The sequence below is a fragment of the Quercus robur genome, chromosome 12 (genome assembly GCF_932294415.1).
Source record: "Quercus robur chromosome 12, dhQueRobu3.1, whole genome shotgun sequence".
Lineage (NCBI taxonomy): Eukaryota > Viridiplantae > Streptophyta > Magnoliopsida > Fagales > Fagaceae > Quercus > Quercus robur.
Genome location: NC_065545.1, coordinates 37,272,772 through 37,287,714, shown reverse-complemented (window position 1 = coordinate 37,287,714; position 14,943 = coordinate 37,272,772). Strand labels below are relative to the sequence as shown.

Below are 14,943 nucleotides of genomic sequence, written 5' to 3'. Positions count from 1 at the left end.
AGAGAGAGAGAGAGAGAGAGAGAGAACTAAGATGGATGATGAATATTGAGACAACACAAAAACGATTTTTACCATTTTAGAGGTTGGTATATTTTGTAAATTGTGAAAATGTGGTGAGGGCTAAAATGAGTAATTTAAAAAAAAAAATTATTAAGACTAGAATCTTCAGTCCCCCCACCCCTCTCCCCTCCAAATTTGGGGAAATTAAAAAATAAGGGTTAGGAGGGGTAAGAATTCCCTCCAAACCCTTCCTCTCCCTTTTAAAAAAACATTCAAACAGGGTTAATTAAATATTCTCTTCTCTTTACTCTCTTCTCACCTCCCTCCATCTAAGCAAGCTATAAAAGAATTGAATGAAATATGATATTTTTCTTTTTTATTTTCTATTGTGTTTGTGATTTTATAAATGAAGGGATAGGATTATATATATATATATATATATATACACGTGTGTATATAAAATTTTACTTGTATATCTTTTAGTTTCTATATGTGTGTTTATAATGAAGATAAAATTGGTATTTCACCTTCATTTTGTTAACTTAACATTTAGTTTTTTATTATTATTAGATATCTATAAGATTTTTGGGTTTTTCTTTTATAAATTGTATTTTATTTAAATCAATAAGATTTTTAAGAACGTGGCATCCATATGTTTGATTTATTTATAGGAACCTTATAGAAAATGTTTATTCCTTCCCAAATATTCTTAGGTTTATATATATATATATATATATATGTATATAAAATTTTACTTGTATATCTTTTAGTTTCTATATGTGTGTTTATAATGAAGATAAAATTGGTATTTCACCTTCATTTTGTTAACTTAACATTTAGTTTTTTATTATTATTAGATATCTATAAGATTTTTGGGTTTTTCTTTTATAAATTGTATTTTATTTAAATCAATAAGATTTTTAAGAACGTGGCATCCATATGTTTGATTTATTTATAGGAACCTTATAGAAAATGTTTATTCCTTCCCAAATATTCTTAGGTTTATATATATATATATATATATATATGAATGAAGTGTAATTAAGACAAATCTCCTAATTAAAAAAATAAAATAAAATTAACACTGTCATGGTTCATAAATTTGTTGGTAAATTCTAGTGTTCACATGTCAAAATTGGGTTGTATCAATAGAGTTGTGTAAGGGTTGAGTCTAGCTTAGAAGTTACTCAAAGATGAGAAAGTTTCGATTTACTTAAAGATGATGAGTTGCTTATATTTTACCCATATCTTTTGCATCATTAATTTTTGAGTGATACTTCATTAGAAATTTAGTTAAATAAAAAGGTATCAAATAATATTAAAAAATGAGAAAGTTTTTAGTCATAACAAAATCTTATAACATTAATTTGCTCAATAGGCTTGTTTTGAGTTGTGGTGGGTTTGGGGAATTTTTTTTCCTTTTATTTTATTTTGACTTATGGTTGGAAAAATTTCAGCTTGTTATGAAAATATTGTGAGATTTTTATATATTTGTAAAAGAGCTCAAATAAAAATTACATCAACTCCAACTCACCATTTTTTAGTTACCACTAATAGAAAATTTTATTATAGAAACATTAAGATTACATCAGGAGCGACAAGATGCTATGAATAATGGGGAAAACTTCTAACCAAGAAACTGAAACATGAATGCTTTTGCAAATATTGCAAGACCAATGCTCTAGAATCCTAGGTCAACGAACAAGATGCTATGAATAATGGGGAAAACTTCTAACCAAGAAACTGAAACATGAATGCTTTTGCAAATATTGCAAGACCAATGCTCTAGAATCTTAGGTCAACGAACTTAATAGATGAGTGTAATTTCCATATTCCATGGCATAAGCAACAAAATCTCAAGCAAGTCTAATTGGACATGGTCCTTGTTATTCAACTTAGGCCTAATTTCCCAAACACCAGAGGATCCAAGCGATGGCATAAACAAAAAACTTCAATATCAGGCTCATGAAGACGGTTCAACAAGTTATTTACTACATCATTGTGGACAACTGAAGCACCAGTCCTCCAAGGCGACAATTCAAAAGAGCAAGTGTGACCGTTTCAGGCCCCCATCATTCACAGTTCGGGTTTGAGAGTATATATTGTCCACTTTACCAAATCACATTAAATTTTTGTTACTAACCCACTCACTCCACAATTTTCTCCAAAATTGCTCAACATTACTGATACTTTGATCATTGCAGGGCAGGGACTAACACACGAAATGGAGCTACAACAATCTAGACCTCAGCTCCACCCCCTTGTGCCACTTAAAAGAGGCAAAATCTATTCACTCTACCGAGAATGTGCTGGTTCATGTTGGCCTTCTTTGTTTGTAATCCTTCTCAGCTTTTAGAAGGGATAATCAATTTCAAAACACACCCCTCTGCCATCCCACATTCCTTCCTCTCTTCTCCATTTTTTAAATTCACTATTTACAACGGATTTGAGACATTTGAACCATAGATATTTTTGTTGTAAGTGTAATGCTATGTGCACAATATTTTCATAACTTAAAAAAAAAAAAAAAAAAAATCCTAAATAACAAGTTATTATTGGTTATAATATAAGCCCACTACTTACATCACTTTTTTATCCACCAATATTAACTTGCAACCTAAAATTTGTTGTGAAATTGTTATGAATGTAGTAGCTTTACTCTATTGAAGTCACCAAGTGGTGCCAATTGAGCTACAAGGTGACATAGATGATTACTGCAGAGAGAGAGAGGTACAATATAACTTCATGAGCTAACTTCATAATTGTACACCTTTCCACCCAATGAAGTCTAATTCCATATTGTTAGACTACTTTAATCACAATTTATCTCTATATAGGGCCAATGGAATCCTCTGTTAAACTGGAAAGTACATCATGTCACACCAAACAAAGAAAAGGTAGAGAGAAACAGCTTCTATGCAAGATTTGTAAGAGAGACTTTTCACCATATCAAAACGGAAAATAAAACATTATTTTCCATCGACTTGACTGCCCTCATGTAAGCTTATTTAATGATGAAAGCAGCTGATCCACAAAACATTTTCCTGTCAACTAAGACCTTATGAAAAGATAAATATTGTCAACAGTTAAAATTCTGCCGATTTTGATAAAGACAGTAAAATTATCTCATTTCAATAAGGACAGTATTGATGGGAAGTGGATTTAACTTCTCCATGTTCTCCTAAATCAAATTCATGGATGAGATCTAGAGGAAGAACAATGATTGGTAAAGGTCACCACTGATGAGAAAATGCTATCTCCGACTCTTTTTGGGCCTTAATCTTTTGAAAGCCATAAACGTGACAGCAGCAGATAGAGAGTACCTGAGCAAAATAAAACATGACATCAGAAAAGGTATTGTAGTATGTCCCAGAATTTCTTAACCTTGCGAGAGAATTTATCTCATAATTCTGTTGGCCTGTTGCTTGTGGAAATATGTGTGGATTTCATATCTTCAACATATATATAATTAAGTAAACAACTAGTATGTAGAAGAGTGCAATGACATGCTAAAATACATTTTGGGATTTGTGCCTCCCACATCAATCAAACCCCACAAGCATGTTTTTCTTTCATTGATGTACAGTGATCAAAACATTTTGATAGTTTGATTAACGGAAACGATGTTTGAAGTAACAGTAGCTTCCGCTTTACATAAAGATGTTCCCATAGAACTTAAAACAAATATCTAAATTATGCCTTATTCAAATAATAAGTATATGAAATCTTTGAATCATCTGTGGCTTTGAGAAGTAATGGTAAGTTGGTAGCTGCTTAACATGCAACTAGCATAACTTAGTATGAACCTTTAACAGAACAGATTGTTATTTTCACTAACAATTTGTTGACCAGTTTTCATTATATGTTAAAATTAATGAATTAAATTAATTTGATTATTTCCCAATTGACCAGGGAAATATCATAGTGGCACTGCTGGCCTATATATAGGTCCACAAAATGGGAAACAAACATGACAATTGGAAGATGAACTCCTTCCATTCTTGGAATAATCATGAACAATATAAACTGAGATCAAGGCATAAATGAATAAAGAATGATTATGAATGCAGTAACAGCAAACCAGTCTTTTCAGAAGAGGATTGCAAGTGCATCCAAAATTTGGTGTATCTAAAGATGCAAAAGCATACCATGTGAATGTATAATTAAGATGGTCCTGTGGCATTACTGAGCTGCGAATCAAGGTATTAGCATCTTTTGGGATCGGGTATGGGTTACTTGGATTGACATTTTTGTTTACGTCTTCAATGTAGATAGTATTCTCAGGAAGTCCAGCAGTACGAGCCAATGCAGGAACATCAACATAGAACCACTGACAGGAGCTTGGATCATTTGCTGGAACAAATATGCTAGGCTTCTCACTCCCACGAACTACTCCAACAACTTCTGAAGGAATGACAGCAGGGGCATTGACCTGTAAGTTGCAAAAATTTAGATTGTATCTTTGATATGCCCCACCTGAACAAGGCATCAAGTAACTACAAAACAAACCTCAATATTTTTGGGCTTCTTAGACCAAATCCTCCACCAAGAGCTGCTTTCGCTATCTTTGACAGATGGGGTTGCTGTACTGGAAGGAAGTTCGCTGGATTGTAAATCTTCCAAAGACTTTTCTTTCCAACTACGAGGAACCCATCCTCTGTTAACCAATATTGGCGACTGCATGCTGGAAGAAAAATATTCAATACACTTTTAGCTAATACTAAAAACCATCAATCAGTCAAGACAATACAACTTTTTTTTTTTTAAGATATGAAGGAGAGGATAAAACCTTGAGAATTTTTCTCTCCAAGACAGTAGAACCCTACTTTAATTTTTTATGGTACAAAACACTGCTTGTTGAGAAAACTCCCAAACCTAGGATACAATCTAAGCCAACAAGTTATGTCAAATTGTTTGAGCCAATATTTGGCACATCAATAAAATCAAAGAGCCCTTGTAACTGGATTGTTTTGATCACCTGTGGGAACACATATCACTATGATAGGTGCATCTAACATATGTTCAATGTCCAGAAATATTTTACTACCTCCATCCCATATATTTTTTATTTGTTGAATGTCAATGAAAAAAGATCACTTCATGAGAAAAGATCACAAAGAAGCAAAGATGTACAAAGAAAAGGGAAAAAAGAAGAAGAAAGGAAATTACACTTTGCCCACTTGTAGTTTAAAAAATGGTACTTTACCCACCTGTGATCCTATTTGTTAACAGTCCGTTACCCACCTGAGGCCTTGCCGTTACTCTAACACAATTTAACTTAAAAACATTTTAGAAAGTGAATCAAACACACTAAAACCAAGAGAAAGAAACCCGATGCCACACTCTTCACTCTCTCTTGTCGGATTCAGCCACTCCATGAAGATCATCAAGTGAAATTTCCATAATCACTTTCGACTACCATTCTGATCAAAACCCCTATAAGAGAGTTTGAGGAATACCCCTCTAGAGTGAAGTTCCAAGTACGTTCTCTAACCTAGGGTTTTTAATTTTTAAATTTTTTTTTTTGAAATTGCAGAAATTGATGGTAATTCTCCATGTTGTTTCTATTGAATTCTGTGTTAGAAATTGCAGAAATTGATGCCCAAGACTGAGGAAGGTGATGCTGATACATGCTTGGGAAGCCTGATTCAAGCTCTGGAAACTGTTAGGAAAGAAAGGCAAAGAGAGTGGAAAAGAATAAACTAAATTGTAGTCCGACTGTGATGATGAAGAAATCAAAAGAGAATGAGGACAACTCAAAGGATACTGATAAAAGCAGAAGTTAGGACACAAAACCAGATCTGGGAAACATGTACCCAGAAGAAGATTTTGAAAGTTTCCTACAGAGAAATCAAACTGTGAATACCAACAATTAGATAAACAAAAGAGAAAACAGACCTCAAAATTAAGGGAAAAGAAAGAAACCCCAAGAATTTTTGGTATAAAATTAAAAATGTTGGGGTTTATAAATTAGTTTTTTGGGTTTCGTTATGTGGTTAAGTTCTAAAACCAGAGAACTTGGTTTAGGTGGGGTTGATAAAGGAAGAGAAGGTAAAGGAAACAAGAAGGACTTTGTTTAAAATCAATGCTTTAAAAAAAATTCACATAAAAAAAATTGAATATGAATCGGAGCTTTTTATATTGGAACTTCACTGTCCAATAGTTCACATAAAAAAATTCAATCAAAGATTAACTAGAATACATATGACATATGAAGCTACTATGTTAGCTTCTCTTTGTGCAATAGAAACTTCAAAGTGCTCAAAGCTGTTCAGTAATGATATTGGCTTTTCAGTGTGTTTGATTCACTTTCTAATATGTTTTTAAGTTAAATTGTGTTAGAGTAATGGCAAGGCCATAGGTGGGCAATGAATTGTTAATAGATAAGACCATAGGTGGGTAAAGTGTTTTTCAAGCAAACCACAAGTGGGCAAAGTGTAATTTCCCAAAAAAAAAAACTATGAACAAGGAAGAAGCAAATCTATAAACATCAGAAGGGAATCACTAGATGTGAGTTCCCAAGCCTGAGACCAATCAAACAAAGAGCCCATAAATGAGGCAAGGAGTTGATTCCCCAAACTCTCCACATCTTCAAATGTACAATTATTACACTCCCTCCAAATGCAACACATCAAACATAAATGCTGTCAAATTCCAAATATCAGACAAGTACTTCCCCAACCAATTCCTCCATCCATATAGCAGGTCTATCACCCTTACTTGTAAAACCCAAGAGACTGCAAATGTTCTACTGTCAAAGCTCCACAAAAGATAAGCTCTCTTGCCGTGAATCATTAGATGATCCATAGTCTCCCCAATATACCGACACATATAACACCAATCCACAATAGAAGATCCTCTTCTCCTCAAATTATCACCAGTGAGTATTTTTCCCCATGCTGCAATCCAAACAAAGAAGGAAACCCGTCTAGGTGCCTTAATCCCCCAAATGCCTTTCCACAGGATGATGACAGAATAAGAATCTCTAAGCTTATTATAATAAGAATAGATATGGAAGTCCCCATTCTTTTTCAACTTACACCACATACATTCCCCACTCTCAGTTGAAGGGTGTTAGTCTCCAAAATTTCAAGAAACTCCATTACTAATGCCACCTACCAATCATTAAAATCACGAAGGAACCTCACATCCCAACTCCTCTCCCCCACACCCTACAAAAGCCTCCCTATCAATGGCAGTCTCATACAAAGTCGGGAAGACCGCTTTAAGTGGATGGTCACCACACCAACAGTCATGCCAAAATCGCACCCAATTCTCCATCCCGTTCACAAACCGAGTACAATGACTAAAGGTTTCCCAACCCATTCTAATGTTTTTCCAAAGACCACAACCATGTGAACCCCTACCCAACTCGGAAGTCCATCCCCTCCCCCCCCCCCCCCCCCCCCTCCCCTCTCTTCCCCGAATTTCATAGCTATCACCCTTCTCCAAAGCCTTGTCTCCTCTACCCCAAACTGCCCCAACCATATTGCTAGTCTTGTTTAGAAAATTAAATTTTGAGGGGACGCCTTTTTAATGTTATCTTACAAATTACCAAAACTACCCTCATTAATCCAAACTTAAGTGAAAGAATGGCATTTACTTTTCAAATAAAGGATATGTTAGGAAATTTATCTATTAACTTTGAGAGGAAAAACTTTTGGGACATCCCAAAATGGAATACGGTACCAACAATTTGGACACAATACTATTAATTGCTATTTCTATTTAGTTTCTCTCTCTTTTTTTTTTTTTCTTTTTTTTTTTTCAATACTAGTCAGGTTGTAATCCCTTTTCCCCCCCCCTCATTTCTCTAAGGTCATATATATATATATATATAGTTGGAATAGAACGCTTTAGTGTCCATTTTTGTATTCTTCCAAAAAATAACCATATTAAGGACATACAGGTAAATTGAGAAATTAAAAACTGTCCATGAAATTCTACTCCCACTAACAAGCACCAAATATACTCTGCACGCATTAAAAAGCCACATTCTTAAAATAAAAAGATAGAATAAAACAAATAAAAAGTAAATGTAAAAAATTTAACTTCCACAAAATCAGGACACATGTTTTATACATAAACTATAACTACTTGTGATTAAGACTTAATCATATTATTATTTTTTATTAAAAAAAAAAACTTCGTACACATGCATAGTGCGTGAGAAGATGCTAGTAGAATATAACAGCTTCTTTGAGCTTGGTTTCAAGCCAATATGAGAAAAATTAATAGATATATTACAATAGGGTACAGGATAGTTTCTTTTTTAAGAAAGCTTAAATTTTGAGAGTTCATCATTAGGTTTTTTGACCAGAAACTTACTATGCCAATCTGCATTGTATGTAGAAGATGGTGAGTTACGTTACAATGACTAATGAAGCTAATAAACTCCTGCTGCATATACCTCTCAGTGTTGTTGGGGATGGGCAAAAGGGGTGTGATTACATAGTAGCCGTTTTCAGTCACTCCTGAAATGCTTCTTGAACGTGGACCCACATAGACTGATCTTTTCTCATCAAAAACTCCTTTGCAACTAACCCTCCTGAATTCCAGAGAATCCAATTTTCCATTTGATGGAGATACATTGTTAAGCATCAGAGGTTCCATTTCCAACCTATTCTGTCTATATTCCAACATTTTTATCTGCAACATATAAAACATTGTCAAACATAATAGTCCACTTAACTCAAATCAATTCAGTCTTTGACTCAAAGCTTTTGGTGGTTTTGTTAACTAAATCTCATGGATACAGATATGGTCACAAACATAAATTTGACACTATAAGAATGAGCCAACCCATCATATTGTCCAAAAAATCAAAAAGTACTGTTTGTTGCGAGGACTCACATAAGCTTAGAAGCATATAGGCAATGTGCAAGGTCAAAAGGTGAAAGGCAGGGTGAAGCTTCCTAAAGCATTAGGCATAAGTATCATAATCTGCTGAAGTAATCTGCTGAAGCATTAGTCATTCTTTCTCTGATATACTAAAGTTTTTGGATTTATGTACTTTCATATGACTTTTGACGGCCCTTGTACTCTGCCTGTGAACTGTGGCTGTGTTGCACTTATATTTCTTTGAATAAAATTGACGTTTACTTATAAAAAATATAATAATAATAAAGAATAAATATATATATATATATTTATTTAAGTCTATATATATCAATGCTTCTACCAACTACTCTTAAGGATCCATAAGAGTTGTTCCTGTTGTCACTCCTTATTTCCTATTTTTCTACTTCTGTTCTGCATCAAAGTTCATATGGTAATGCTCTAAATTTTTCTTGAAACATCTTATGCTATCTATTTTCATCATACCAAAAATTCACAAGACTTCTAAATATATATTTTACTGAACATTATGTAAATAATTCACGTTACATATTGCTACCTCTGCAAATATTTACCAAACAATGTTTTAGTGGAAAAGTCAGAGAAACTCTTTTTTTGATAGTTAAAATAATTTTATTTTAGACAAGAGAAAGAATATATAATACAAGACTTCTCCACAATGTAAACCACAAACTCAACCACAAGCTATTTAAAACTCTAAGAAGGAACAGGATTGGTCATTGGAAATTGCCTAAGAGAACCATTGCATCTTAGAAAGGATTGTTTGACATCAGGTGTTGGGCACTTGACACAAACAAACGTTATACTGTTTCACTCTTGCCAAATTGTCCAGAAGACACATAATGTGACAGCATCCCAAGCTTTAGATATTTGTTGAAGTTGAAATCCCCTTGGCAACAACTTAGTAATTGAACTATGTTCCTCTGCATGATCCAAGATACTCCAAATATTGAAAATACAACTAACCATATATCTGTTTCCCTCTAGCCAAATTGTCTAGAAGACACATAATGTGACAGCATTCCAAGCTTTAGATATTTGCTGAAGTAGAAATCTCGTTGTCAACAGCTTATTAATTGAACTATGTTCCTCTGCATGATCCATGATACTCCAAACATTGAAAATACAACTGACCAAATATCTCCTGCCACTATACAAGAGAGTAAAAGGTGATCAATGGATTCCTGTTCTTACACATGCAACACCAATCAATAATCAACATCATGGTTTCGAAGATGATCAACCATTACGATTTTATCCAATCCCACAGCTCATGCAAAAGAATGAAATATTTGAAGGCACCTTAATGCAAGAAATGTTTCTCCAAGAAAAATTAATCCCTATAGAAACCCTTAGGACACCACAGAAAGATCTTTGCAGCAACTCCTTCACAATGTCTTTTGCAAAGCTACAGCATTACCAAACTGGCTCAAAATTTGATAAAAACAAAAGTGCTGACTTCTAGTTTTAGGAACCAGAGAGGGTTGCTTTTTTCATTAACAGCAGCCTTGGGGAAAATTCTAACTAAAAGAGTATCACTTTGTAAATCAATATTGTATTTGCAAACGTAATAGTGAAAAAGTAGACCATTTGCTTCTTCATTGCAAAGTTGCTCCTAAGTTAAGTGCTCTCATTTTTTTCCCCTATGTTCAGAGAACAGTGGTGACTGGTGATGCCGAAGAGAGTGATAGATGATTTATTTGGTTTTTGTAGCTGGTCTAGCAAACATAGAAGCTCTCTTACTTATAATGGCACCACCTTTGTTTAATGTGGACCATATGGAGGGAGAAGGAAGTGAATGTTTAATGAAAAGGAGTCAACTGTTCTAGAGATGAAATCTGGCTTCTTAAGATCATTGTTCGAGTGGTCCCAATCATAGGCAATAATAAGTAAATTTCTATTCTTAGATTTCATTGATTCACTCTCTATTCATATGCAATGATTAGTGTTTTCATTTTTTATGGGTATCTTCTATACACACATCCAGTGTGCATAGAGTATCTCCCCTTTCACATTAAAATCTTAATACTTATAAATAAAAGATTAAAAAAGAAGAAGAAATTTCAGACAGTCTTAAAATGAGTTTTACGGCCTTGAAAATTGTCTGATGACAGCATAAGACCTGTTAAGAACTAAGATTGAGCGGAATTTACTAAAGCATCTTGCCATCTTCTACATGCAAGGCTGAAGGTATAAGTAAAATGTTAGCATTTATTTGCTCCTATATATGTATGTAAGAACAGTGTGTGTCCTAACAAAATGTTAGTACTTATTTCTTTCTTTCTTCTTCTTTTTAAAATAACTTTTTTGACAAAGCATTTTGAGAGAAAACACTTACATAGACATGTCATGTGTATCGATCAGGCGTCTGGCATTTAAATTTACGTATTGAAAAAAAAATTCATGAATCTGCAGCATTTCACCAACTGCTGTGTATGTCCAACGCATCTCTGACAATTTGTAAATACGGAAAACCAAAAAAATCCAAAATTTTTTAGAATGAAAAAGGAAAACAAGCACCACATAACATACATACTAAGAGCATCAACATTGGGGCTTCTATATGCCAAATGTTAGGAACATTTGGCATTTAAGCCCCAAAACTACTCAACAATGGGAAGGCCATATGCTAAATGCCAATTCCAAATTTGGGATTTAGCTACAGTACCATCTCAAATGTAAGATGGTACTGTAGCTAAATGTTATAAAAAAAAATAATTTTTTAATACTCTCATTTCTCTCTCCTCTCTCATTTATCCCGGTAAACTCCTCTCTCCTCTCTCATTTTTTCTGTTTCTTTTCTCTCTCTTTCTTCCTGCTCTCTCTTCTTCAACGGAATGGAGGCAACGGCGTGGAGGCTTGATCAGAAAAGCTGTGGTGGAGGCGTGGAGGTCGTGGGTTTCCGGCGTGAGGGTCGAATTTGGGTGGCGATTGGGTGGCGTTTGGGTCGAAGATGATGATGATGATGACGGGTTTGGGATGAATCGGCGACGGGCGACCCTCTCTCTCTCGCCATCGCTGCCGGTGAGAACAGATGGGTTTGGGTTTGGGTTTTGCGAGAACAGATGGGTTTGATTTTTGATTTTGGATTTTGGATTTTGATTTTGATTTAGGATTTTGATTTAGGATTTTGATTTTGGTTTTGATTTTGATTTGGCTGGATTTGGCTGTGCTGTGTTGCCATTGGATTGTGTTTTTTTTTTTTTTTTTTTTTTTGGTTCAGCTACTGGGTTTGTGGTTATGGCTAGTGGGCCGACGGTGGAGGTGGTGGAAGTAGTTGTGGCTGGTGGGTCGACGGTGGGGTGGGTGTCTATGGCTCCGTCGGAATGGGTTTTGGGTCAGTGGGTGGCAGGGTGGGCTTGCTGCCTGGGTTTTTTTTTTTTTTTTTTTTTTGGGTGTTGACGGTAAATTATGGGTTGTTGTTGGTGGTGGTGGTGGCGGTGGCGGTGTCAGGTGTGTAGTGCGTCGGTGGTGGTGATTGTGGTTTTTTTGGGTCAGTGGGTGGCAGGGTGGGTTTGCTGCCCAGGTTTTTTTTTTTTTTTTTTTTTTTTGGTTGTTGACGGTAAATTATGAGTTGGGTCTGGTGGTGGCAGTGGCGGTGTCAGGTGTGTAGTGCGTCGGTGGTGGGTTGTGGTGGCTCTGGGGCTGAGGATCGGTTTGGATGGCGTTTGTGGCTGGCGTTTCTGGGGTATTGGGTATTGGGTTGAAGCAGCAGTTGGTTGAAGAGGTTATTTGGGTATTGGGTTTTTGTTTTTATTTGGGTTTAAGGATATATTATTTTATTATGTAAAAATATTATTTTAATGAGTAGAATAGGAAAATAAAAGTTGGGATGTTGGGTGTATTGTAAAATGGTATTGTATAATTGATAAAGTAGGTTTTTGGGATGGTAAAATAAGATGGGATTTAGAATCCGGATGTGGATGCTCTAATGGGAAGGAAAAAAATATATATAAATTAATAGAAAAGACTGGAGACAATTTTTTTATTTGATGATGGGTCCTTTGGACACATCCCTCGGGACTAAACCACGGATACGCGACCCCACCTGTCAGAACTGTCCATCAGGTAATCCAAGAGAATTGAACCTAGGATATCTGGGTCTGGGTCTACAAATTTAAATAGAGAGATAGAGAATGTATTAGAATTACCTTGTCCTGCCTTCTTAAAATCTGCCAAGTGCCAAGACCAAAAGTGAAAGCTCCAGGAAGGAATAGCAACCATTTAGACAATCTGGAACTAGAACTCTCATTCCCTATATAAAAACCACAAAACAAATAAGTAAGCCTTCAATTAATAAAACAACTCCAAACCCAAGAAGAAAACACAGCTACATGGACAGTATACATACCGTGATCTTGGGATTGGGTTTCAGGTATGGACGAAATGGTGGAGCTGCTGCTACTACTACTACTACTACAAAAGCAAGAAGATAGTTTCTGTGGCTGTGTTGGTAGAGGGACCCACTTCCTCTTAAGGGTTCCACCATTTCTACTGAGCTCACAAAGCTTTTCGGAAATGGCCATCTTCAACTTGATCTCATTTCATTTCTCCACTGCACTCCCTCTCCTCTCTTCTCTTCTCTTCTCTTCTCTCTGAGAGGGTTTAAGGAGGGCTTTCCTTGGAGTACTCATCACTCAGCATATTTAATGGGCCTTACCGGGTCGGATCATAGTTAACAGAAAACCCATTTGTCATAAATGGGCCTGCCTCTGAAGCCCATATAATATAGGGACTAAAAAAATATAGTAGTACTACTACTAATTAGGTTAGGGTTATTCTAGTCTAAGTAGGGTTTTAGTATAAAACCCTACATATATAGCGGAGCAGAGGCGCCTCTCATGGGTCATTCATAGATGTTTCTGAAGACTTATTCATGTGCTTCTTTGTGTGTCTGAGATTGAGTTTTAGACTAGTAGTAGATGTATATGAATATGAATATGATGATAAAGCTTTGTTGGGTTTTTTTTTTTTTGGTGTTATGTATATTTTTTTTATTAAAAAAAAAGAAAAAAGAAAAAAAAAAGGCAATTAGTTAGCATAGCTGATGCGCTTGAAATGGATAGCGTATACAGCCCTTTACGTTGCCGAAATGGAGAGGAGCAGATTATGCTTGCACTTGCCGTGATTTCATTTCTCTATGCGGCTTCTGCATTCAGATGCTCCTACATTTCTTTTTCTTTTTCTTATTTCTCCCAATATTTTTTAATGTTTATATAGTACTTAGCAATTAGGGCCACCTGTTGTTTTCTTTTGATTGGTTTTTGGTCTTCTTTTTTTTTTCTTCTTAATTTGGAAAATTTTGTAATCGGTTTTCTTTTTGGAAAATTTAATATAACTTAGAATCTCAGCCATTACTAATACAACTCCAATATATTCTTTCTTTATGTTCAAACTTTGTTTTGTCTCAGACTCACAAACACAGAGAGAGAGAGAGAGGGAGTGAGTTACCGGCGGACGGCGGTAGGCGTCTGGGCTGTAGCTGGCGTGGTCGTGACTCGTGACTCGTGACTCGTGACTCGTGAATGGTAAGCCTGCCGAGCTGCAAGAGGCGACTCACGATCAGTGGTTCCACGGACTCAGGCGAGAGCGAGAGATACTGAGATAGAGCGTCGGTCTGAGAGTGTTGAGTGGCTGAGAGTAGAAAAATGCTATTTATAATAGTCAGAAATCAGCAATCCTAGCTCAAAACGACGCCGTTTTGATATATTTTGTTTTTTTAATTACTAAATGAAACGAATCTTTTTTGCAATGAGGTAACCAACTCGTGAAGAAAACTAGTCTTTAGCCTTTCTATGTCTTATACACTGCAATTGAGTAATAGTTGGGACTTGTGATCCACCATTGCCTTACCATTAACAAAAGGACAATTAAGCTTTAAGTTATATAGAAGAAGAAGACTTATATTATAGTCTAGTTTTTATTACATAGAGAGTTACACTCAAAAGACTACGAAAGAAGATGATTACTAGTACAAAGTAGATAACTAACAAAGAAGATTGAGAGGGTGTCCTAACTTTTTTTTTTAAGTAGTTTTTTTTTTTTTTTTTTTTTTTTAATAAATAAATAAAACAAGAGCTTGTG

General features: G+C 35.2%; 1 protein-coding gene across 1 annotated transcript; it reads right to left on the bottom strand.

Moving 5' to 3' along the window:
- Positions 1–2,912: 2,912 nt before the first annotated feature.
- On the bottom strand, positions 2,913–13,754 carry LOC126709348 (surfeit locus protein 1-like). The gene is made up of 6 exons (XM_050409557.1): positions 13,211–13,754; positions 13,011–13,114; positions 8,411–8,649; positions 4,510–4,684; positions 4,149–4,432; positions 2,913–3,323 (listed from the first exon to the last, which is right to left on the bottom strand). Exons 1-6 carry the CDS (start codon positions 13,383–13,385, stop codon positions 3,254–3,256), a joined length of 1,047 nt encoding a protein of 348 aa, XP_050265514.1. The 5' UTR covers positions 13,386–13,754; the 3' UTR covers positions 2,913–3,253.
- Positions 13,755–14,943: the final 1,189 nt, after the last annotated feature.

Excerpts from the sequence above, each read along its gene's own strand:
- LOC126709348 (XM_050409557.1), bottom strand. The coding sequence starts at position 13,385 with ATGGCCATTTCCGAAAAGCTTTGTGAGCTCAGTAGAAATGGTGGAACC. Across the intron at positions 4,685-8,410 it reads ATCCCCAACAACACTGAGAG|CATGCAGTCGCCAATATTGG; the intron begins GTATATGCAGCA and ends TTTTTCTTCCAG. Across the intron at positions 3,324-4,148 it reads CTTAATTATACATTCACATG|GTACTCTCTATCTGCTGCTG; the intron begins GTATGCTTTTGC and ends TATTTTGCTCAG.